The sequence below is a fragment of the Oryzias latipes genome, chromosome 4 (genome assembly GCF_002234675.1).
Source record: "Oryzias latipes chromosome 4, ASM223467v1".
NCBI classification, from domain to species: Eukaryota; Metazoa; Chordata; class Actinopteri; order Beloniformes; family Adrianichthyidae; genus Oryzias; species Oryzias latipes.
The window spans coordinates 29,158,090-29,183,678 of NC_019862.2; the positions used below are offsets into that span (position 1 = coordinate 29,158,090).

A 25,589-nucleotide genomic window follows, 5' to 3' on the forward strand; every position below is an offset into this window, starting at 1 on the left:
TTTCAGCGTAATTTTCTATTCTCTGGTTCTGTCCTGTACGACCCAAAAGAACCATCACGCCCCGAAGAGAACTCTTCCATACATTCAACCAGAAAAAGCATGAGATCTTCATAATAATTTATTCTTCTCTGAAAGCAGATTAGAAATCTTTGGCAGTGGACAACAGATAAAAGACGACTTCAGAGTCCAGAAAACCTGTTCCAGGTCAGACTGACATGTCTGACCATCACAGACGTGCATGAGCTCGTGCACGTGTGTGATGAGGAACATCTGCCGCTGATGGAAAAAACCAGGAGCAGATCTGATGGAGCGAATAGATCACAGTAAAATCCACTTCTATCTTTCTTTATGATACTATCTAAATAAAAGAAACGCCTTTCAGATGAAACCATTTCTGGGCTGAAGGAGGCCACAAAAGTATTAAAGGCAAACCGAGTAACTGCTTTAGTGAAGGAGTAAAACCCCCTTCAGCTGGCAAGTGCAAGACTAAGGTAAAGCGCTAGAGGAGGAGGAGGTACTGCAGCAGTTTCACCCCACAGGAGGGGCAGGTAAGGCCTTTTCAGGACTTGATAAAACCAAGTACAGGAACCAATCAGAATGCACGTCTGCATTCGTCACACAGCTCACATAGGTAAGGGGGGGCGGAGCCTACGTACAGCGTGCACACTGTGCACAAGACTGACAGGCCGAGAAAGGAGCCTGACGGAGGAGAATACTGATCCCCCAGCGTCTGTCGATCAGCTGATGTCATCCAGAACGCTGTCACACTTCCTGCAGCGTCACTTCTGCAGATGGTCAGTCTCTAAATACTGCTGGAGGTCAGGAGTTTGGCTGCTCCCACATGTGCAAATCATACAGACTTTAGGCCACTAGGTGTCGCCGCTGCTCTTCAGTTCACACAGCAGCCGGATGAGTGCGCAGCAGCGAAACGGTTCACCGTGACAAATGGAGGAGTCCGAGAACGTTCACAGCCAGCTGCCCGAGAACCACCGTCATCCGGCGGCGGACGGCTGCGTCAAAGCGTCACTTTGCTGAGTCTGAGCGACAGGCTGGAGCGATGCTGCGCTCGAGGGAGGGTGGAGCTGCAGCGGCTGCGCAGCTGCACGGCTCGACTGCCCGAGCCCCGCACGCGCAGCAGGAAGTCAAAGTTGGCCGTGCTGTTCATGGCGTAAAAGACGTTGGCGTTGTCCGGAATCAGCAGCTCTGCAAGGACAGAAAACACAATCTGATGAAACCACAGACCCAGAATTCTTCTCTGGGTTTGATCTTAGTGGTGGGCAAGTGAAACCTCACGAAGCATAGAGGCTTTCCAAACATATGTGTCATAAAAGATGCACTGCTTCAAGACTTTAACGACATCTGATGGACAACCAAAGCCACAGCAGCCTCTGAAGAACCTGAAGCCAACAAGTTATTGGTCTTTCCTCTCCAAGCTTTGCTGAGACATTTGATCTCTGGTTTTATTTATCGTCTTATTGCTCCAACTAACAAAATTATCTTAACGCTCACTAGACACCAGTCCCCTTTGTGGTTGTTTTATTGTTTTTATACTTGTATGAATGTTTTTTATTCTTTTATTTGTATTGTGTTTATTGTGGCAAATGGACCTTGAGTTTGTAATAATAAAGCTTCTTCCTTATAGGTTTTTTTTTCCCCATTTATTTTGAAAATACTCTTCAAATCTCCATTTCCTCCATTGACTGTATCAGAGACCTGGAGGCAGTCAGGGTCATCCATAGAAAATGGTTTATCCTGGCTCCAACCACCATGAAGTCATTTCAGTCGCCAATTTTTCACAGTACAATTGCCGCCTCATTGGAGCCAGACGTCGTCAGGGAGCAGCGATTGGTCCGAGTCTGCCTGACCTGTCGTTTCTATGGCAATCACTCTCACCAATCAGGAATGAGCTTGTTAAAAGGCCACACCCCTATCACTTGAAATATTCTGGCCGTGGGGGACAGCAGGCTCCACCTACTTCTATTGAAATGGGTGAATCGCTTGTGTGGCTTTAAACAAAGCCCTGTCATTGGGTCTGAAGGCATTAAACGCCACGAGCCAATGAACAGGAACATTTTGAAGCCTCGAAACATTTTGAAGCAAACTTTCGAAGCTTCAAACGTCATTGATCACATGACACCAGTGATGCCATCGAATCCCTCTGCTTCAGGAAGCGGCCCCAAAATGTCGGCGCCAGTTACCCATCACTAGTTTGACCTGATATTATCCATAGTCCACGATAACCGTTTCACTCCTGCCATCGGAGGGGGAGGGGCTTTCTTCTGAGGGTTACCTTTCTCTTCGGAGATGACCTGCACCAGCTCGTATCCGTCCTCTGGCTCCCCCTCCAGGTTGTGCTTTGCCATCGCGCGGGAAATCACTGCGGGGGTTTTGTCCTGACTGGTCAGCTGTAAAAAAAAAAATTACGTCAGCTGTGGTTTTGGAGCATCGAATGCGTGAAGGCTCAGCAGGTTCCCTCACCAGGATGCTCTTGTAGAGATTCCCGTTTCCGTGCTCCAGGCTGACCCGGATGATGCACGCGTCCTGCGCCTGCGTGTTGTACGCCGGCGCGTGGGACGGGGAGCCGGGAGACATGGGCGTGAGGGAGATGCAGCGCCTGTGGGTGCAGGGGGGCCCGGATAGGGAGGGGGACGTGGGAGTCATGGAGACGCTGGCCGTGGAGGAGCTGGTGTCCATGGAGTGAAGCGAGGTGCAGGAGGAGGACTCAGCTAACTGAGGAGGAGCGAAGAAGAAAAACAACATGGTTTTGCATAAACGAACTGAAGAAAGTTACAAGGTAGATCATAACAAAGAATCTCATAATAACCCATCCTGACGTGATATGTAACAATTTTATTTATCTTTTCTTTGCTTTTCAGCAAAAATCTGCACCTTTCCTTTCTCATCATCCTCCATTTTCATTCATATTTTAGTTCATCTGTTTGCAGAAGCTGGAGCCAAAAACGGGATGTTTTATTTTCCTCTGCTCACTCTGAGCTTTTTATGTCTCCACACAACCTCCTGTCTAAACTCGAAAGTCTCAACATTGAACCCTTTAAACGTCACCAAACATGATGACAACTGTAGTTTATTATTCCATTGCAAAAGTTAAACCTTCTTTACCCGATTCAGCTCTGCACAGAATGTTTCTATAAGTGGGCTGCAGACTTTTTTGACATGACGGTCAAATACATTTTCAAATGCTTTGAAGGATCAGTTTGCTTTGTGTAGTGCATGCTGGGAAAACTAAAGTCCCAGTGAGCAGCAGCATAACAGTCCCACCTTGTTTGGGTGGGAGGTGTGGGTGGGGGTGACGAGTCCCTCGTTGTCTGAAGGGCCGCTGGAGTCGCTGGACGACACGCTGACAGAGTCCATGCTCTCCCCCGAGCTGCCAGTAGGGGGCGAGCGGGGCGTGTCCCTGACCGGGGAGCTGGCCGCGCTGCTGTCCGTCCCAAGGAACAGCCTGGAGGCGGAAGTTCAGATCAGGGAAGCTTGCTGGCAGAACCTTTGTAGAAGCCGAACAGACGGAGGAACTCACAGGCTGAGCCTCTTCACCATGCTTTTCCGGGGTTTGGGCGACGTGGGGCTGCTGTCCCCCGGACCCTCCACCTCACAAGACAAGGCGTAGCTGCAGGAGGAAACGGGAAGCGTGAAGCTGCGACGTTGTGAGGCTTTTCTACAGCGGAGGAGCTGACATGTGGAGCAGAGCGTGTCAGGAGGCCAAAGAGAGGAGCTCACAAAGCAAAACAAGACGCACTAAGAACGGGGGCAGACGGGACGATGAGGAGCAGGATGAAGAAGCCCCTGTGTGTTCTTGTGTATGAACAGTAGATCGTGGTGAAACAAACAAACCTCTCCTCCTCGCTGAGCTGAGGCTGGCTCCTGAACCAGCGAAGGAAAGCCGCGTCTCCGCTCAGGCAGTAGCTGTTACAGGCCGACTGGAGCAGCTTGATCTGAGCGATCACCTCGAACTCCTGCAGGAACCCCAGGAGAGCCGTGTTAGACCGACCCAAAGTCCAAAGAGCCGCTCCTCATGTCTCAGTCAAACACTTACCCGCCGTCTCTTCTCAAAGTTGATCAGGCCGCCCTGCAGGAAGAAGGAAAAACGCGCTCAGGACACCCCGCACCAGCAGCTTCTTTCAGGTGGAACACCTCCACACTTACCTCAACGAGGTCGGGCAGGGCCGTGTCCAGCATGGTCAGGTCCGTCAGGAAGGTCCCCAGGTACGGGATGGTTCCCTGCATCGCTCCCTGTGGGAATTTTGGGGAATTCCTTCAAAACTAGGTCACTTTCTGTGGATGCTCTGGTCAGGAAGTGTGTGATCTTCATGTGTAAAACATTCAGTGGAGGAACGTTGCCTTTCTCAGAGCAGTTTGGTTGCAGGTTCCTGTCTCACCATTTCCTTCTGCAGCTGGAGCCTCTTGTGGGTTCGTTTCTGATGCTCTTTGGCACCACTCTCCAGACTGGCAAACTTAGAGGTACCTTCCTGTGAAGGAAAGCCACAGCAGAAGGTTGAAACCGGACGGCTAACGCGAAGAGACGCAGCCGGGCGGGCCGGGGCTCACCCTCATGAGAAGCTCCCTGCTGGTCAGGTAGTTGTTGTGGTCGGAGAAAATGTCGGAGAGCTCCTCGAAGGTCTGCATGCTGTCCCTGCAGGAAGCACAGAGTCGTGTCAGCAGAAACGGGGGGCTGATGAAAAACAGCAGAGTATCTGCTCGGCGGTGGGGGGGCTACCTATGCACACAAGCCCAGACTCTCTTCAGGCGGTACAGCGGGTTGGACTGCAGCGCCGAAACGATGGCTCGCAGGGAGGAGAAGTTCTTGCGTATTCGACACTCCTGCAGGAAGACACACACGATCGGAAACAAATCCACAAACTGGAAGGAGGTTCGCGGCCGGCGGTCAGCCCACCTGAGCCACGTCGATCCAGCGCTGGATGAGCCGCGCGCGCACGTGCGGCCTGAGCTGCCTGTGCTTCAGCACCGTGCTGACCACGCACGCCGCCACGGCGTTGAATTGAGTGATGGTGGCTCGGATGGTGGGAGCGCTGTGCTTGTGGTCCTTTTTGTCCCTCTGGGACCAGATGGAGCCCAGGCAGTGGTGAGGTATGACCTTTCTGAACAGAAGCTGGACAAAAAATCGCAGGTTGATGCAGAGAAACTCGAAAAAAACAAAAAACACTGGAAAACGGGGCGACCTGCCCGCCCTTTGCTCTCCCGTTTCCCTCCGCTTACCGCATCCATGTAGGTCAGCTGCTCGGCCACCAGGTCCGCATTAAAGGACAGGAAGTCCTCCTGGACCTCGATCTCTACTTCTTCCTCCTCGCCGAGGCAGAAAGAACTGTTGCCATGGAAACCACCTGACAGAGAAACATCCGCCGTGTGTTCAGGACCTTCAGGAAAACGATGACCTTTTTTTTCTTCTTCTTGAAAACGAGGCCTACCGTCCGTCTCCTCCAGCCTGGCCTGGCTCTGCAGCTGCTCCAGCAGACTCTCCGCCCGCCGGAGCGTCTCGGAACCTGGCAGAGCTCTCTGCAGGTACCCCATCAGTCTGTGGAGACAGGGGTAGTCCGGGGGCTCCTGGAAGTCCTCTGGACACTGGTCCAACCAGGCTCGCAGGATGGAAGCCAGGGCACTGTGAGGACAGAGGACTTGTGACCTCACAAGTCTGAAGCTTTAAGAGCTGAACAGTTTCCAGGAGCAGCATGGCGTTTGCCTTCTAAAAGCTTTGATTCGTTTGCTCTTTTTCCGACATGGAGAATACATTCAGATGGGGGGCCTGAGAACTCACTTTCTGATGGCTCCGTGGCCTTCAGAGCTCTGGCACTGTTCCGGTACCGGTCCACTTTCCTCCACGTTGCCGTACCTGCAGCGGCGGGAAAGGAGAAGACGTTTGAAGCCCGTACAGCTTCTGCTCGGGACCCTCACCTGAGCGTCCGTCCTCACCTGTCCAGCAGAAGCTGCAGCACAGTCTGCGTGCTGGCGAAGGCTCTGTAGGTGGAGAGGAAGATGGAGGTGTAGGTGAGGTCGTTGTCACCGAACGCTGTCAGCAACGTCTCCACCAGGCGCTCCAGCGTTCCGGCACGGATACTTCGGATTTTGCAGGTTTCCAGCTGGCTGACGGTGTGGCCGGGAGGCAGGCGGTCCCCCTCCGCCTAAACACACACATGCACAGTTGTTCGTACGCTCTACTATGGCTGTGACAGAAATTATGCTTTTTGAGAGTTGGATGTAAAATATTGACTGTATCTGAGAAGTGGACTGAGTGACTCTTCCCCCGTGGCGTTCTAAATAGGAAGTACCCCGCAAGATCCCATAGACTTCTATAGAGAAACAAACAGCTGTTACTCAGTCGTTCTATTGGTCAGAAGAACCGTTCGGGTTTTGATTTTTTTTTAAACCATTTACTTGATATAATCTTAATTTTTCCCCAAAATATTTTTATGTTGTTCAATTTATTCTAGTTATAATCAGAAGCATCAATAAGAGTAGGCGGAGCGTGCTGGCCCCCACGGCCGACATTCAAAATGTTTGACAGACAAACTTCGTGTAGCCTGTTTTCAAGCGGTGGGGGTGTGGCTTTCCCGAAAGCTCACCCCTGATTGGTGAGAGAGGTTGCCATAGAAACTCAGGCCGACTTGGACCAATCACTGCTTACTGACGACGTCTGGCTCCAACATGGCGACGTCAGTGTCGCAAAAAAAACTGAATTGACTTTATCTGGTTGGAGCCAGAATAAACCATTTTCTAACGGGGGGGTCACACTCAGTCCAGTTCTTGTTCTTGAGATCCGGTCAAGGTTTATCAGAAACCGTCTGATTTGCTGTGTGGGACGTTTGTGTTTTCAGTGTTTGCCAGTTCTTCCCTTTCGGATGAATCTGGTGAAGAAACTTCAGCAGCAGAGCCTCGGAGTTTGGAAGGAGCGGGAAACCCGTGACCCACATTTAATCTCCCTTTCTGCAGCTGCGTCCGACTATTGTGTCTCCAGGGAGACGCCAGAGGAGGCTGGTACAGACGTGCAGAGACCTTGGTGGAGCTGGAACGCTGCAACAGGAAACGCTCCAATCTGCTTTTAATCACGGCGGGCCCCTCCTCCTCCTCCTCCTCTGCCGTTGCCCCCCCACGCACCGAGGAGGACAGAGCCAGCCTCTCCCACCGCTGATAACGGCTTCCACACACAGCCAACAGGAGGGTTTATCTGTGCGAGGTGACCCAGCGCGGCGTCAGACACACAACGCTGAAAGTCCCACAAACAACACTGTCCCTGAACGCAGCTGCTCCTATTGTCTGAGCGAAAGCCGCCACACAGCAGAGCCCTCAGTTCAGCTGAACGAGCTCCAACAGAGCTGGGAGTTTCTGCCATCGTCAATAAATCAATACAGGCCTCAGAGCTGCTATCCCACCCCACCCCCCACCCCCATGGCACACAAACACGCCAGCTGAGTAAAAGACAAGAAGCTCCTTCGTCTCTTAAGGATATTTTAAAAAAATCCTTCAGTCTCTCCTGAGAAAAACAAACAAGTCTGACTCAGGCTGAGACCCCCCCCCCCAGTCAGGCGCACAGCGTGTTATTATGAGGGAACCAACAGGAAACCGTAACACCGCGCATTCACTGGAAAATCCTTTAATGCTCTGTTTTTGTCATAGCAGCGTTCTGCAGGAACCCAGCAAGTTTCACTGGGAGCCGGGAAAGCAGGAAGTCACGTGAGCCGCCAAAACATTCCAGCTCCATAAAACCACTGCTTCCCAGCGCTGCCCAGACTGGAGACGCGGGACAAGGAGAAGGTCCAGAGCTGCCTGCACGACTCCAGGGCGGGAGGAGAGGCCAGGGCATGCAGTGGAGCTTCAGACTCACCCCCAGCCATCTTGCTCCCTTGTTGGCCGCCTGCTGAATCTGAACCCTCTTCAGCGTCACGTTGTAGATGGCTCCTTCCTCAGCTTCCTCTCCCCAGTCCTGCACCGAACTCTGGAAGGAAGATGGAGCAGTTAGAAGGCTTGTCAGGATCTACAGGTCTTACAGTGACTCTGAGAACCAGGAAGAAGAAAACAAACAAAAACAAAACTTTCAAAGAAATCTGAGAGAGAACAGCAGGAAACATCAAGAAAGACCAAATCTCCCAACCCCCACCAGAGGAGCTGGCTGCTAGGCCCCCCCTCCCTCCTTCTTTACTCCCTCTTTTATTCTGCATCCATCTCTTTTGCTTCTGGAGCTGAAGTTAGACTTGGACTGCTTTCCCAAGCAGCTGATAAGAGTCTCCAGAGCAAACGGCCACTGTTTCCGCCTCCTAACAAATGACATCGAGGAGCGCGAGTACAAATCCGAACCACAGACGGAGCGCCAGTGTCTTTATCTCACAGCTAAGAACTGGTGTTTCTCCTGCCGAAAACCAGAAAGCAGCATGTCTGCCTTCTTTTCTCTGCAGCTTGCTGTCGTCTGCAGCTGCATGTCTGCCTGTTTTTCTCTGCAGCTTGCTGTTGTCTGCGGCTGCATGTCTGCCTTCTTTTCTCTGCACCTGTCGTCTGCAGCTGCATGTCTGCCTGCTTTTCTCTACAGCTTGCTGTCGTCTGCGGCTGCATGTCTGCCTGCTTTTCTCTGCAGCTTGCTGTTGTCTGCAGGTGCATGTCTGCCTGCTTTTCTCTGCAGCTGTCGTCTGCGGCTGCATGTCTGCCTGCTTTTCTCTGCACCTTGCTGTCATCTGCGGCTGCATGTCTGCCTGCTTTTCTCTGCAGCTTGCTGTCATCTGCAGCTGCATTTCTGCCTGCTTTTCTCTGCAGCTTGTTGTTGTCTGCGGCTGCATGTCTGCCTGCTTTTCTCTACAGCTTGCTGTCGTCTGCGGCTGCATGTCTGCCTGCTTTTCTCTGCAGCTTGCTGTTGTCTGCGGCTGCATCTCTGCCTGCTTTTCTTTGCAGCTTGCTGTCGTCTGCGGCTGCATGTCTGCCTGCTTTTCTCTGCACTTTGCTGTCATCTGCGGCTGCATGTCTGCCTGCTTTTCTCTGCAGCTTGCTGTCATCTGCGGCTGCATGTCTGCCTGCTTTTCTCTGCAGCTTGCTGTTGTCTGCAGCTGCATCTCTGCCTGCTTTTCTCTGCAGCTTGCTGTTGTCTGCGGCTGCATCTCTGCCTGCTTTTCTTTGCAGCTTGCTGTCGTCTGCGGCTGCATGTCTGCCTGCTTTTCTCTGCACTTTGCTGTCATCTGCGGCTGCATGTCTGCCTGCTTTTCTCTGCAGCTTGCTGTCATCTGCGGCTGCATGTCTGCCTGCTTTTCTCTGCAGCTTGCTGTTGTCTGCAGCTGCATCTCTGCCTGCTTTTCTCTCCAGCTTGCTGTTGTCTGCAGCTGCATGTCTGCCTTATTTTCATTGCAGCTTGCTGTCGTCTGTGGCTGCATGTCTGCCTGCTTTTCTTTGAAGATTGCTGTCGTCTGCAGCTGCATATATGCCTGCTTTTCCATGCAGTTTGCTGTCATCTGCGGCTGCATGTCTGCCTGCTTTTCTCTACAGCTTGCTGGCCATCTGTCTGGCACAGAGACAGAAAAATACATCAGCGCATGAGTCATGCAGTCCTCACACTCCCAAAACAATAGCGGGAGGTCCGTGCGCGGGCCGGGCCGAACCAGGCCAGGCTGGGCTGCTGAGTTCACAGTCTGCACTCACTGCCTGTGTTTTGTAAGCCGCAGAGCTGGTGATGTTTTTCACTCCACTTGTTCATGGAGTTTAGCCTATTGTGTGACAAACCTCTGAGTTTGCATAAAAACGTTGGAGAGCAGCTTCGTCCAACAATGACTGAAGTTTGCAGAACCAAAGCTACAGAGCAGAACAGATCCTCTGGATCTGTCCGCTTTTTCAGCTGGTGTGGAACAATACCACCAGATCCAGAACATGGACAGCATCTGGAGCAGCCATCTCAGCTGCTGCGCCTTCCAGAACAAACTTCCACCAGAGAGACGCGGTTCTGAGCCGGATCTGGTCTCTGTGTTGATCCCCAAACAAACAGAAATCTGCATGGACACCATCTCACAGAGAGAAGTGAAGCGCATCACTTCTCCCCCACATTTCCAGACTCCTCCGTGCGTCTTTACGCACGGCGACGCGGGTTTAAAGCCGAATTTAAACAATTGAAAGTAAGTGAAGCGTTCAGCTGCTCCCCCCTCCTCTTTTACCCCCGTTATCCGCTGCTTTCCTAAATACCCCCACCCTTTCCACCCCCACCCCCTGTTTTCAAAACCACAAAGAACACAGCAGAGGATGGGGGGGGGGGGGGGGGGAGCTCTTTACCATTTTAGTTTTCCATGCGAACTTCATGGTGAGCGTTTCTCTCATGGTCTGGAGACAACATCAGAGCGACGACAATCCAGCAACAGCGGAAGAAAAGCGCCGGACAGACGAGAGGAAGAAGAAAACTCCACTGCGAGAAGGCTTTGCTCCAAACTCCGGCCCTCCTCTGCCTCTCAGCGAGCTCTCCCTTCTGCTGCTGAATGACCCAAATCCTCCTCCTCCTCACTCTCACAACAGTCTGCTCCAAGCTCCTCCCCCTCTCCGTTTTTTTCTGACTTTCATCAGACCGACAACAGCTTGCGCGCTCTTACGCAGAGCGGAGAACTCCGTTTGCGCAACTTCCCTGAGGCCATTTACTGTAAAACTCCAAGTATGCAGGAATCCAATAGATTTAATTGGAAAAGAGATTTAAAAAATATATAATGAAAAGAAACGACTCAAAAAATAACCAGATAAGCTCTTCAGTGTTTGGAACCTGTTGAATCTGAACAACATTTCTCCATTTCTAAGTTATAAAACAAACATAAATATTTAGAACAAACTCTGAGCAGCATATGAGGAATCAATGTTCGAATCCAGAAGGGACAGACGCAGCACAGCCCGGTTTAAGGATCCTTCACAAACTGAAGTAGAAAAAGGGAAAGCAGAGTTTGAAGTAACTCAGAACTCATCACCTCTGCTCACAAACCAAACGAGGAGCTGATGACGCAAAGCTGATGCTCCAGGAAATCTTTATCCATTTGATTCATTTAGAGAAAGACATTTAAGTCACAAATTGTTAAAAGGAAAAAAAAGAGTAGATGTATAATACAAATCAAAGTTTGAGTTAAAAATCAGGGTTGATTTCATTTAGTGAAAATAAGGTGAAAGGTCATCTGTGTCTGGAGTGATTCTGAAAAAGTGAGAAGAGACTCAACAAAGTTTTTAACTATGCAGGCTGTGATGTGTTTGCAGTATTGACTGTGCACAACTGGACTGAATGACCACGCCTCCCTGGTCTTCCAAACAGGAAGTGCTCACAAAATCCCACAGACTTCTATGGAGAAATAAACATCTGTTACTCAGTCATTCTATTGGTCAGAATAACCATTCTGGCGCTGATATTGGGAATTTGGGCATCAATCTGATACCAAGTAATTAAAGGGCAAGTATCACCAATATCAGTACTTTTTTCTTGAAAGGTTTGATTATAGAAACATTTTTGGAAATACACCATTTTTTGCTCATTAAGTCTTCAATAAAACACAGGACAGGAACTTTCGGCAAATAAAAATGTTTGTTAACTAATTACAACAGCCTGAACTGAACACACATCAAATATTGAACCTGTATGTTAATAATAGCAGAGTACAGTAATAATAAGGAAACAGTAACTAGTGCAACATTTTTAAAAAGCCACCACAATGTCACAAAAAAACAAAAACACAACAGCACCACAAACATATTTATTGAAATAAAAGCAGACATTAAAAAAAACAAAGCCACTGGTAAAAACAGGTCAACAAAAGCAACACTGTGATAAGTGAAGTGAAAGCCCCATTGGTTGATACACACGGAGGTGTGTGAAATGTGTTCTCCACATTTGACACTGGGGGGGGGGGGGGGGGGGGGGGGGGGGGGGCGAGCTGCAGACACAGCCGCGCTTGGCAACCATTTGGTAAATCACTATAAAAATATAGACAACACAACAACAAATCCTGCCATTGTGTCCAAATATGTGGCTCTTTAATTAATCTTGCAGATGAAGCAGTTAGGGGGGGCAAGGTGTGTGTGTGTGTGTGTGGGGGGGGGGGTTGGCACTGTCTATACAGACAGACAGTGTTGCCAGATTGGACCGTTTTCCGCTCAAATTTGAGCAGGTTTTTGCTCAAATTGGGCTGTTTAATTTTGCCCAATGTGGCAACACTGCTCACTTTTGCACCTCATCTAAGAAAAACTGCTATGAGTGTAGCAAGTATTGACGTCTTCCAGCTGCAGAATCAACGTGAGAATGTCTCTTTGGGTGAAGGAGCCAGGTGGAGGAGGCGTCCACGGCATCTGTGAGGAGCAGCTGGGGTCTCGGGGACACTACCAGAAAAGTATTAGATGCCGTCATCGTTGGTGACAGAAGAGGAGGTCGTGTAAATGGCGGGCTCTGTTCCTCTGGGATTGCGTCTCCACACCAGCTCCAGCCTCAGAAAGAAAGCTCTGAAACCCAGACGTCAGCAGGTGGAGTTTTCTCTTCTGCCATCTGTCAAGCTCCGGTGATGCTCCATGTGGAATGTGTCACACTTGAACCTCTGTGTGTCCGTATGGACCCTGGTCCATCAGCGCCAGCGTCAGCTGAAGGTCCACATACGCAAACAGAACCTCTCCGTACGTGCTCTGATCCGACGTCACCAAGCCTGCGTCAGGCAGCACGTCTGGCTGAAGGCCAATTCCCAGGCCAAGATGCCCCGCTGTGCACTTGGGCCTTAGCGGATCTGGGAAGCCCAAAGGGGCAGTGGGAAGGTCGTGACCCCTGCAAGACCTCCAGCTCAGCCCCGACGGGGTGGGAGTGTCGGTCTCACAGCAGGAGTAATGCCGTTCATCTCCCAAAACAAGACGTTGGAGTAAAGGGCTTTCTGCTACTCCGACCGCCACACGAGAGCACGCATGTTCCCCCCTGGAATCAAACCCTGAACTCCCTCCATTTGCTCCAAAGCTAAATCTCAGAGTCCTAAAGGATGAAAATGAAGTTCTCCACAGATTTTGGAACCGATTTGGACAGAAACATGTGAGTCGTCTAAAGCTCTGCTAAACTGACATGAAGCTAAATGGATCAGAAAGCAGAAATGTTCGTGTTCGAGTCGGTGCAGAACAGCTGCAAAATAAAACCTGATGGAAAGCTTCCAAACAGTTCACCTCCTGCATTTCATGCTTTCATATTTTCTGGTCGGCATTCTTTTGAAAAACTTTGCATTTGAAATGTAACAGTTGAATGTGTTTTTCTGCCTTTGGGTCCGTTGAGTTCTTTCTTTTCCGTGGAAGTGAATTATTACAAACAGTGTCTGGAAAACCCTGAAGCAGCAGTTTGCCCCGCCCTTTTTTTTTTCCTCTGTAGGAGATCTGCAAGGCTCCTTCTTCTCTGTGGAAGGGAGCTCCATTTCTGGGGGGGGTGTTGTTGAAGAGGGGGATCATGAGGAAAAACGCACATTCCAGGAAATCTGCTGCTTCCTGTCACCGGCCTCCTGACTCCAGTGAGGCTGCTGTCCTCATTCCTGACCTGCTGGGAGTTTCTTCTTCTGCTGCTGGAAGGAGGAACAACAGCGGAGGAGATGAGGAAGCGGAAAACAGAGGGATACGGGAAACCAGACGCCAGGAGGGAAGATCTAGGAGAATCCTGGACCGCGATGTTTCCGTAAGAAGAAGGTGACGTCTGACTGAAAGGGTGCTGCTCTGCTGAGAGTCACTCCCCCTCCCCGTGACGGAGAGACCAGTTCAGAGGTCTGTCAGAACCTGAGGGGAACCGCGCTGGTGTGTTGCAACCGGACCGGCTGCACCAACTAAATGCGTCATTTTGTCTCGTCGATGCCGTCTGCGCAGGAGTGCCGTCTGCGCAGGAGTGCATGCACTCATCCCCAATGTTTCTCTGCGCTGGTGGGGGTTTCTGAAGCAGCAGAGGGCAGAGTTCATAGGCCGACGTGTTTATCCAAAGTCAGCAGAGTCTTTGCTGGACCAGCAAGAGGGAGGAGCCAAATAGGGGGGCGGGATGGAGGGGTGGGTGTGTAAAAACTGCAGAAACATCAACAAAAATAAACGAGGCAAATAAGCCACAAAGCATGACGGTCTTCTGCAAGGAGATGCTGCTTTTAAAACCAACTGTTGACCCACCCCCATTTTTATTTTTTCAATCAGTCAGCTGACCCCCCCCCACAACCACCACCATCTCCTTCAGATCTAGGAGCTTCATCAAATGATTCAGAACATTTTTCAGAGATCGCTGTGACTTTGGTTCTTCTCGTATTATGTGTCTGAGGGAGAGGATGATTCCCAGCAGTCCCCCCCCCCGCACACACACACACGGACCTAACCCCCCCAGATCTAAGCCCTGCTAAGCCTGGAAGGAATCGGTCTGAACTGGTCTGTCTGACCCTGACAGCTAATGAGAGAACCACCATCTGCTGCTCAGAAAACAACACAGCAGCAGGGGAACTGTGACCCAAAAGGACCAGAACACCCACCCACCGCAATCAGGCTTTTTTTTCTTCTCTTTTTTACAGCTTTTTAAGCAGTTATTGGTTGTTGCTAAGTAAATCTGCGTTTTTGAACCTGCAGCTCAGTTTCTAACTGAGAAGGGCATCAGGTCCGCTGCAGGAAACGAAACTGCAGACGACATCAAAAAAGACAAAAATGGTCCGGAGGCACCAAACCGGGTCTTTCTGATGAACCTAAAGGAGAAGCAATGAAATGAAAATTAACAAAACGAAGAAGCTGAGTGGTCGAGTGATTTCTGGTTCGTGTTGTTGTGTGTGTTGATTTGTAGTTGTGTGTTTTTTCTGTGTGCGTTTGTGTTGTTGGTGTCTGTGTGTGTGAGACCATATGTCTGCATATTACTTTTGTTGGTTTGTGTGTTGTGTTCTTCAGAGTGTGTTGTTTTCTGTGTGCATGGGTGTATTTTTGTTGTTGCGTGTGTTGTGTGCCATTGCGTGCGTTATGTGTGTGTGTGTCACTATTTTTTAAGCTGGGTGCTGCTATTGTCCAGTTAATTAGGTGTCTTCACTCATCGACACAATAACACACAGGTACAAACACACAACAAGAGGCAGACACATGACCAAACATACACACACACACACACACACACACGCACCAAACTACTTTTCAAGCTCAAGCAGCTTTAGCCGAGACATATGACTTGGATCAAGCTAGTGCTGTGTGTTTGAGTGTGTGTTTTAAAACAAAACACACACACACACACACACACATGCAATTTTTCACACTACTACCTAATCCTGCAGAAGCTAACACACATTTCTGCATCCTGATCCCGAGCACAGACGTGTCCGTTTGGTCTGATGAGTTTCTGCCCCCGTCAATCCTGCTGCTGCTGGTGTTTCTGGTCAGGGGGGGCGGGGTGGGGGTGGTAGGGTTACTGGTGGCTCTATTGACTTTTCACACCAGTGTTTTCATGTGAACTAATTACACAAAAGCATGAACCTCCACAGCCCGGCATCCAGAAAGAGAGCGTTCACACTGAGCTGTTTGGTCCACGCCAGCAGAGAGGTAAACCACTGCAAGTCTCTGGTTACCGACTTGTCCAAAGATTGTTTGGTCCATTTTTCAGACCTACTTGGTAACAGCAGAAGTAAAGTAAAACACACAAGGAAGAGAACTGCATAAAGTCCAGATTGTTGTTTTACTTTTAGTAACTGATACGCGCCAACCGATCAATCAGAATGACTTGTTTCAGAGAGCTTATCGGTTTGGGTTGGTAGAGTGCATTTAAGGCCGTGTTCCACAGCCATTACGACCATTTAGCGCATTTGACGTGGATGACAATTGTTCACACATGAAATAGGTGGAAAAAGAGAGAAAACTTGTGGTCTTTACGTGGAATTTTCAGAGATGTGTCACGAATGAACCACGTTAAAACTACGGAAGAAGTCTAAATAAACCACGTAAATTGACGTAGAACATGAACCGTGCATGATTATTGCACTGTTTATATGTAGTACAGTGCTTCATGCGTCCATAGGCTCCGTGCACGAAAGTAAGGAGTTCCACTTCCGCCGCCTTGAGTGTGAGGCCGACCATTTCCGGCTTGCGACTTCTATAGCAGCGACACGGCAGATTTTGATTGCGAAAGATGGTATATTTCACCCGTTTTCTACAAACAAGGTCTCCCGAAAATCGACGTGAACGACATCTACGGGATTGTCGACCAGTGCGTGGTTACGGGCAAAATATCGTGTCGAAAATACCGAAAAGGAAATGTGTCCCGTTGTAAACAAACCTTTGCTGTCACATTTATGCAGCAGCTCGGTAACATACGAGGCGATCTTCCAAACGTGCTTTTATTAATTTTATGAATATTATGAAGTGCCTGTTCGCTCTCATTTTATATTTAATCCTTGTGGTCAGTGCTTTTTTGTGGAAGAAGAACAGAACTGAAGAACAACCCAGTTAGGAGAGGCTAACAACACGGGCTAACAACATCAGCCTTTATTTGTCGGGGCACAATTAGAAGCACAATTCCATGTGTCGTGATTTTTTGAACAGTTTCTAAGGACTGAGCAGCATTTCTGCTCTGAAAAGCTCACACACTGCCCCGTGACGGCTGTGTAAGCTGGCCGCTCGAGCTCTGCTCTGTCCTCGCGAGTCTGGCAGCCGCTAACCCAGAGCGGCGGCTCGGCTCGCAGTCCGAATTCTCACACATAACAAAACGCACACGTAACAAAGCACCCTCCCCTCAAACACATTAATAAATCCAGCTGCTCTGCTCATTCAGAGAGGTTCACTCGGTCCACTGGCTCCGGAGCCCGAACGCAGAGCTCGGATGCCGGGTCCAGACGTCAGTGAGCACGCACCCCCCCCCCCCCCCCCCCCCCCCCCGCATCTCCCTCGTGAGGGGTGAAAGAGACGGGAGAGCCAGCGGGGCGAGAGCGGAGCGGGGCTTTACGCGGGGCGTCCGCAGAGCCGCTGGTCGGTCCCGTATGAGCTCACAAGCTTTCTCTCAGCGAAACACCGTCTATGCATGACGTAACCCAGATCAATAGTGACACACGATCGGAATGACCGTTTACATGAACAACGATCGGTATACCCAGCTATCTCGATCGGAAAGAAATTTTGATCCGAACGAGTCTGACCGGGGCAAAGTATTCCGAACGGCGTGTTTACATGACGCATTTTCTTTCCGATTGCTGCAAATACGAAACACGACTCGTCTTGCTTGGGGTGAAGTCCTCCCGCCGTGTTCACCATACATTCGGCTCTCACCGACACATCTACTGGAAAGCTATGAAAGCTTATATTAGTACTGTTGTACTTTGACAAATTCGCACACGGGTACACAACAATGTTGTGATGTCATTGTCACGCGTTGAAACACCAAACGCCTCTCTTTTACCCGAAATCCGCTCCTTTTTACTCAAAACTAGCAACTCAACAAAACTCCCCACAACAATAACACGACCAACAGGAAGTTGTCGGCCTCACACTCAAAACACGGAAGTTAACCGGAAGTTCTGTCGTGCATGTAGTCTATTACGTCAGTGGTCCCCAACCTTTTTAACGCCACGGACCGGTATGACGTCACACAAAACTTTCACGCAACGGTCTATCAATTGTAGCCGGATGATTATCGCAGCAATACTACGATGAAGGAAAGGAACAGAGACGTGATAAAACGAATCCTGAGCTTTTATTTTGACAGGCGTAACATTGAACATTGCACAGGTGTGATCATCCTCCTCCCTTCCCTCACTCATGGTGCAAAAAAGAAGTACTGTCTATTAAATGTAGCTTTCTTTTATAGGGAGTCGAAGGTTCCTCTTCTGTCTCCTGGCTGGGTGTTTTCCGCCTCTGCACTTTCCAAAGACGTTTGTTTTTGAGTCATTTTGCTAGCTCCTAGGGTTTTATTTTAGCGGTAAGCTATCACGTGACCGAGAAGAGCGCCTTTGCCTGCGTCAAGAGTGATATGTAACAGAGAATCTGGCAATTTTTCAAAATAAAACATCTGTTGGATTCCGAAATAAATAAAATGGAACTAATGTAAGTTATTTATTCTTTCTGTGTGGCCCGGTACCAAATGACCCACAGACCGGTACCGGTCTGCGGCCCGGGGGTTGGGGACCGCTGAACTACGTGATTTGAACGTGATATCAGTTATATACATCGGTGGTACATGTGTGAAAAGTCCTTTAGAGATACGTTGAAGGGTCGTGCAAATACACAAATTTGTGTATACATCTTGCAAAAATCAGGCACGATTGCATAAGCGTTGAATGAACGAATGATGAACGCAAGAAACACTTATGAAGGACGTAAAACATGCATGGATCACGAAAGACCGAAATTTGATCCGTAGCGGCAGTGTGACACGGCCTAACCCCACATCTTCCAACTTTGTCACAATTTGTGTTTCTCTAAATTAAATCAGTTTTTCGGTTTGAAACCCCGACACAGTTAACGTCTTTGGTTCCTGACAGAGCCACGGTGCAAATCGGATCTTCCCCACGAGAAATTTCAGGAGGCGTAACAGGAGATGCAGGTAAACATCAAAAAAGGGGTGAAATGTTTGGGTATTTTTGCATTAACCTGCCCGCTCACACCAGAACCATTGCTGCAGGACGGTAAACATCTGCAGTGACCCCAAACTGATGACCAACCGCTGAGATGCCACTGCAGCAGCGCTATTCTGCTTCTGTACATGTGTTTCTGTAGTTAGCAGCTCCAGGATTGACACACAAAAAAATCAAATCCCCTATTTACTGGAGCACGGCGGCCATGTATGATTGTTTACTGAATGACCGTTGATCTAAGAATGGGGTCAAAAGCTACAAAACACGCTTCCATGCGGAAGGATGAGCCACCGAGGAGTTACGTAAATATTCTCGCAGAGTCATCGAAATCCTTTGAAGGCAAAACAAGTCCAAACATTTGGACTGGAAATGCTAGAACGTCACTGAGCGTCGGCATGAAACGTGCACTTCTCTGTCCAAATGAAGAAAAAGGGGAAGAAAGAGCGCTAGCTCAGCTTTCTTCCCTTTCCATCAATGGAAAACGCAGCATCGTCAGATTTCTCCTCTTGTTTCTGATTTCTCGGCATCAAGTCGTTTGTGTGTTTTTTGAAGTCAGCGGAGGCTGTTGAACTGCTGTTTCTCTTCAGGGTGTGATGCATTTGTATTGATGAGCCTGCAGCTTTAGTGACCCGCTCCAGTGAAAATGGGGTTTTCGGTGTTTTTAACACGTTCTTGTAGCATAAACAAAGAAAATAGCATTTCTGAGTATTTTCTTTTTTCAAATCATGAATCAGGAGCAGACAAAAATAAATGTTGTTTGTAAAAGATCGTGTTTGTGACATAGAAAATACGCTGGGCGGGGCCACAAGCTCCCAGCTCCGCCTCCAATCTGATGCATCCACTGTCAGACAATAGATACATGATCGCCTTTGCTTTCCTCGTCTAAGCTGGAATCTGGATCAGAGGTTAACTTCTAATGAACTCCTGCCACTCTGCAGAAACGATGTCCTAGAAAACCACGACTGTTTTTAGATTTAGCCAAAAAAAAGGGCATCATCATCATTTAAAGACCACTGGGAAAATGGATCAAAAGATGATCAGAGTGGGACTTTAAAGACACTGATCCATCAGACCAAACCTCTGAAAAGACTTGTCAATGGGGGAATCTGGAACCAACAACCTTCATTCTTTGCAGCCCCTGTTTGAAAAGAAGGCCTTCCTTTGGTGGTTTCATCCAGCTTCTTCCTGTTGTTCAGCCTGGAAACGTGTGCGTTCAGTCAGCAGACTGCCGATAAGCACACGACTCAGCACTCCGCCCTGAACTGTGGACTTGGGATGGAAGCTCAGCAGAATTCTGCAGGTTGCAGAGCAACACCCACTCCACGTTTGTGTGGGCCAATAAAGTAAATGATGCAAGAAGATGAGGACTGTCAGATTTGACAAAGACCAGGAGTTTGGGAGCTGCTCTTGCAAATAAAAACCTCATAAGGAAGGTTTATGTGAGCCCAACAGTTTTGTTTACTCTGGTTTCTCTTATATAACTTTTATGGAAGGCCTTTACTCCATATAATCACCTTGTTGACCCCTCAGAAAACAACTTCAAGTCAGCACAGTAAAAACAGGCACAAGGCGGGACCGGCGGAGCTGCTGCACGTTAACTAAATGTCCAGAGTGTGTGTTGGTGGGGGGGACAATGGCAGGAAATGGTGCTGTGAGATGGGCTGAGGCTCCGACCCGGCTGTCTGATGGGCAGCGAGGAGGACGACCATCCAGACCCGAACCCACGTCACAGTGTGACAGTGATCCCATGTTTCAGAAGAACAGTCGCAGTGGTGCTGGCTGAATCTGGGTCTGGCTGGACAACCCTGGTCCTCAAGAGCCTCTACCCTGCTTGTTTTCCTCTTTTCCCTGACTAGCTTGCTGCTGATTGGCTTACTCAAGAAGTTTCACATCCTGATTGACTGAACTCACCTGGTTTAGGTTTTTAGCAGCAAGCAGTGCAGGGAGAGCTGGAAAAAAGGCAAAGATGTGGCTCTTGAGGACCAGAGTTGGCCAACCCTGAGTGGCGGCATGTCATCCTGCAACATCTCAGGTATGGAAGAGTTCAAAGCTTTCTGTCTCACACATTAGGGCTACAAAATGTGCGTAATGAAATGCGGCAGTGCACAGAGGAAGATTAAAAGCAGGACAAACGGTGGGAAGTTGACCCAAGCGTTCAGTAGAGACTGGTCATTTGATGTCCAACATTTCATTTTTGTCTAAATCCATGCAGCTTGTCGTCTAACTGCTTCAGAGGTCGGAACTGTTTATACTAAAGTATGATCGGAAAACATGCTGAGGAAAATGGAGATAGAAGTAACTTTGCCAGTACAGGGCCACTGCGATTTTGAAGCCAGATTCGAACCAAAGACATGAGATGAGCCAGCAGGAGCTCCGTCTACAGACATTCTGAACCTGATCAAGAAAACCTTTGAGGCAAAGAAACGTTGACCTTCAAAACCACAAGTACTGAGACAGAAAATGTTCATGTCGACCATCATTTTTGATTGAACAAAAAGAGAAAACTCAGATGTTTTCACGCCTCAAAATCCAATCACTCCCCACTCTTCATCAGTCTTTGATCTGATTAGAGTCTTCCAGCAAACACACTGAAGTTGCAGAAAACCAGCTTTATGTTTTTGCAGGGAGGAAAAGCGTGGAAATGGCCGACGATTTTCCTTTATGGACATTAATCCTTTTACGTTAGAGCCACAAGTGAGCATGCATAAAGGGACATAAACAGCAACACTGACGCTTCAAGTGTTACACAAGCCACCCTTTGTGTGAACTCTAGTCAGACAGCACACACACAAAGGTTACTGTAAGTCTTTGACTCATCACTTGCTCAAGACTTCATTGAGGGTGTAAAGATCGTTTTTTTAATAATGTTCATTCCTCACAAAAATCAACCTCAAAGCAGTATTTTTGATCCATTCACGCATTTCTGAGTATGCCTCTAAAATCCTGGTCTCTGAGCACCAGCCCCTCCCAATCCACAAAAACAAGCGGGTTCTCACATTGTGATGTCACAAAGTGAAGAACAGCCCCTACCAGGAAGAGTCTGCGCTGCCAGCCCCGCCTCTAGGCTAACACACACCCAACCTCTTTCTCCGTGGAGCTAGCGGTGATCAGTTAAACGCTTTAATTTTCTATGCACAATATGCACATACGTCTTTGCAAAAGTTCAGATTTGTTTGTTTTTGTGGGCGAAACGCAGACACGCTGCTGAGGCCGGCTTTGGTATGATGTCATGAAATGGGCTGAATCCACAAGGAGCGAGAGGCGGAGCTTCAGAGATCGAGTCGTCTTACTTCTGGGTAGGACAATGAGCTGGGAAAATAATTAATACTTTATAAAAAAAATGTTTCTAGCCAAAGTATTACATTATCACATCTATAGATATAGTTTACTCTGAAAGACCTATGAAAAGAATTACCTGTAGACCCTTTCACACTAAAACCAAAAAAAAATCACAGCTGACTGACTGAACAGGTTTCTCTTTGTTTCGCAGCAGTTTGTTCATTTCTGAGATTCTTCTCATGTCAAACTGATTCTGTTTCTTCTCTCTGACCCTCTCTTTCATGTTATCTGTGAGAACAGCCAACAAACTGACCTTGAAGGGGGGCGACCAACGCCCCCCCATCATTCCTCCTCGCTGCGTATCTGTAAAGGGTTTATCATTTCCAGCTTCTTTTGGCATTCTGTTTTTCTTTTCGCAAAACCTTTCATTTCAGACACAGCGATGATGAAAACCAGAACACCTGCCAGGTTCTGTAAAGATTCTGGAAGCTCAGCGGCTCCATGACATGCAGTACTGACCCAGTGCTGTGGGCTGCTCTCCGGGTAGCGGGGCTGGAAGCTCTGCAGGGCAACCCCCCCCTCCCCCTCCAGCAGTAAAGTGCAGTCCAGGTCGGGGTGGGCTTGGTGGTGCTGGGGGCTTGCAGCCCAGGGCAGGAGGGTGGCCAGAGGGTACTGGGAGATCATGCTGGCTGCCTGCGTCAGAGGCTGGGGAGGGGGAACGCCATGCTCCAATCTGGATTTCAGTTCAGATGTCTTCTGTTGGTCTTCCAGTCAGATGTTGTGGTCCTCCTGTCTTCTCAAAAACATGCCCCCCCCCTCCTCCCTCTGTCCTCTCAGAAAGCCTGGAGATCAGCTCTCCAGCAGCCCTGAAGCAGGAGTGATTTCAGCCTATTGTCTGTCTTCCTCTCCTCACATCCATCACAGGCAGAGGGGGAGGAGCTACAAGTGGGCGGCAAACGCCCCACTTTAAAGGGTGACCAAGGAGAAGGGCAAGAAGAAAGAAAGAAAGAAAGACAGGAAGGCTGATAAACCTGAAGGGATGTCGCTGGAGAGCTTCGAAGAATTACATAAAAAAAGCAGGTTTTCTCTATCAATCATTGGGGGAAGATTTGGGCCAAAAAAAGAAAACTTTTTAAAAATAATCTAAAGACAAAACAAAAAACAGTCTTAGAACAGGATTGTCTTCAGCCTGTGTGAGTTTTGGACGTGTTCAGGCTGAGTTCACAGCATTTATGAACTTTGTCGCATGCAGTTTACTGCGATTCTGAATTAAATCAGTCAAAAAGACATGAGATCCTTTTGTTTTCCTATAGCAGCACAAAGATCAAAAAGCATAAAACTGTTTATTGTGCTGAAGGTCAGTTAGTGTGGGTGTGTGTGTGTGTGTTAAACATCATATAGCAGTCTGAAAAGAGGCTTCAGTGTTTTTCTGCTGGCTTCTTATTCACCAAATAAAACAGGATGTTGACTTCTTTTGCAGGATTTTTTTAACTGTAATAAGCAACTTTTGTCGCAGCGTGTTCAAAATTAACTGCTGTGTGTGTGTGTGTGTGTGTGTGTGTGTGTGTGGAGTGGGTGTGTGTGTCTTCTAAGGAGAAGTCACGTATAAAACTAAGAGAAGAGGATTACCCGGAGGCAGGCAGTGCTTCACTCAAACACAACCAGAAAAAGACACAAGTTTCCTTCCCATTACAATTTTGTTTTAGAAACAAGTAATTTCAGAAATAATCAACCCAAACACCAAAAAGTTTAGATTTATTTAGTCTGGATGAAAATGTATAAAACTATCCAGAACTGACTGATAGATGTAAAGATTTAGTTTCAGATCTCAGAGGGAACGGGAAATTCTCTCTCGTTATTCAGGTGGAAGTATGAAAATAGCAAAGAGGAAAGAAAAACTACTCTGTTTGTTTAAAAAGTATTTTATGATTGAGGGACAATCAGCTGTACACATGGTAACTTAAAATTTTAGTAACAACTGTGCTTACGGGCTCTCTGCGGATGTGAAAGAGTCAAACCTGCTGGGGGGCAGGTAGGTGGTCCGCAGGAAATATCAAGGTGGTGGACCGCTCTGCCAACCCGTAGGAAGATAATGTTCATGCACATTTTTCTATGGGCATGCTGTGGGTGACGCAGGTGAGTCGTACCAATTTTTCTTTTTCATTTAACCCCCTTGAACCCTGTGTAAGGAGCCTGCTGGTGCTATGCACATAGGTGCTATGCTACATTCCCACCGCCCACGTTAACAGGTGTTCAAGCGACCACATCCAATGAAAAGTCTGCGGAAACGTGCACATGTGCCCGCTTCAGGCTCCGTGTTCATTCGTAGCGTCATTTTTAGTTCGTGGAAGTGCCAACTGTCGTAAAATTGATCAGGAGACGTGAAAAATTGCGGTTTGTGTCCGGCTGGAATTCTATGACACCAAGTCTTTCATTTGCCATCACGTGCCCGGTGAATTTGTAGCCTCGAAGACACACTTGCTCTCCACGTAGGATGCGGCCCTCCCTGGGCCTGGACAATCCAAAACCTGCGGCACTCGTGCAGGTCGACCCCCGTATGGGTGGATGTGACGGAGGCATTCAAATACATTTCAGACCTTTTCTAACACTGTCTTTGTGGTGGACGTCCACCCAGGGAAGCTTCATCAGTCTGCAGTTCACCAGAGGACCAATCTGCTGCGGACCGTCGCTGCATCAGGTTCCAGTTGGGACTCGGCCCTCTGCTGGGACTGGGCCCTCTGCTGGGACTAGGCCCCGACACGCTTCCTTTGGATACTACCTCCGAATTGTCACACGTCTTCTCTAAAAGCTAAAGGCAGGCTTATATTTAGCTCTGACTAACAGCTGCAGAATGTGGACGAAAGAATACAAAGCATTAAAACACTTCTCTAATCAAAGCAGATAAATCAGCTGAAGTGAAGAGGAGGGGGAGTCGTTGGGTCATGACTCATTGTGTCTATGGGGGGGGGGGGGGGCTGGAAGTGCATAGGAGCAACAGGAAGGAGGGTAAACATCCTGGCCTCTGAGTGCAGTTCCAGTGAAACTCCTTCCGCTCTTCCTGCCTCTGCTTCCTGTTGAACGCTGAGCTCGTCTTTTCCTACCCGACAGAGCTCTTCTCCATTTCACATCCAGATCTGCTGATCCCGAGTTCGTCTCGTTTCCTCGTCTGTGTGCTGACAGTCAGTGGGGCCACAGTTCACTCAGCAAAAGCTCTCCACGCTCTCCATCCTGCACGTTATTTACCTCAGCTTCCCTCAGCAAAGCACATAGAATCTCAGCTGTGAAGCTGGGTAAAGACAAAAGAGGGAGGGATGCTTTACAACTAAATCACTATAGTTAGTGTGGAACTGATCAAGTCTGATTTCATGTTCCCTTTTATCTATTTATTATTTTTTACATTTTAACTTGTCCTGTTCAACAGCTGAGCTACTGCATGACTGTTCGTGTCATCAAATGTCTTGAAATGTCTAAAAGCAGTAGAAGCTAACTGATGACCAGAAATGTTTCACTCCTCAAGTGGAGTTCAGCTCCTCACCACCCCCTGCTTCGCATCTGTGTGTCTTCCGTCTGAGCCGTTCTCAACTGAAAAGCAGGTCATCCAAGAGGCGCACAGAGGCATAAAAACTGCACACTCTGAAGTGTGAGAGGACGCCTTCTAATTCCAGGTGAAACCCAGACAATGCCCCTGTTCATTAGGGTTTGCATTGCGTTCATCAGAAACATTGAGTTCTGTCATGTCAGGTCAGAGATCTGTCTCTCCCTCTGGTCACAGGCGGGAGC

The 25,589-nt window shown here is 48.6% G+C and overlaps 1 protein-coding gene across 2 annotated transcripts; it reads right to left on the bottom strand.

Moving 5' to 3' along the window:
• Window positions 1-100: 100 nt before the first annotated feature.
• Window positions 101-22,699, bottom strand: rgl1 (ral guanine nucleotide dissociation stimulator like 1). 2 transcript variants are annotated; one of them, XM_004068407.4, is made up of 18 exons: window positions 22,329-22,699; window positions 7,853-7,963; window positions 5,944-6,152; window positions 5,789-5,863; window positions 5,442-5,632; window positions 5,233-5,357; window positions 4,910-5,125; window positions 4,733-4,836; window positions 4,564-4,648; window positions 4,395-4,484; window positions 4,162-4,248; window positions 4,052-4,084; window positions 3,850-3,971; window positions 3,536-3,625; window positions 3,280-3,460; window positions 2,479-2,730; window positions 2,291-2,405; window positions 101-1,203 (listed from the first exon to the last, which is right to left on the bottom strand). In XM_004068407.4, exons 1-18 carry the CDS (start codon window positions 22,491-22,493, stop codon window positions 1,016-1,018), a joined length of 2,439 nt encoding a protein of 812 aa, XP_004068455.1. In that variant the 5' UTR covers window positions 22,494-22,699; the 3' UTR covers window positions 101-1,015. The 2 variants fall into 2 exon arrangements, with proteins under 2 accessions (XP_004068455.1, XP_023810300.1); XM_023954532.1 differs by lacking the exon at window positions 22,329-22,699 and adding an exon at window positions 10,267-10,654.
• Window positions 22,700-25,589: the final 2,890 nt, after the last annotated feature.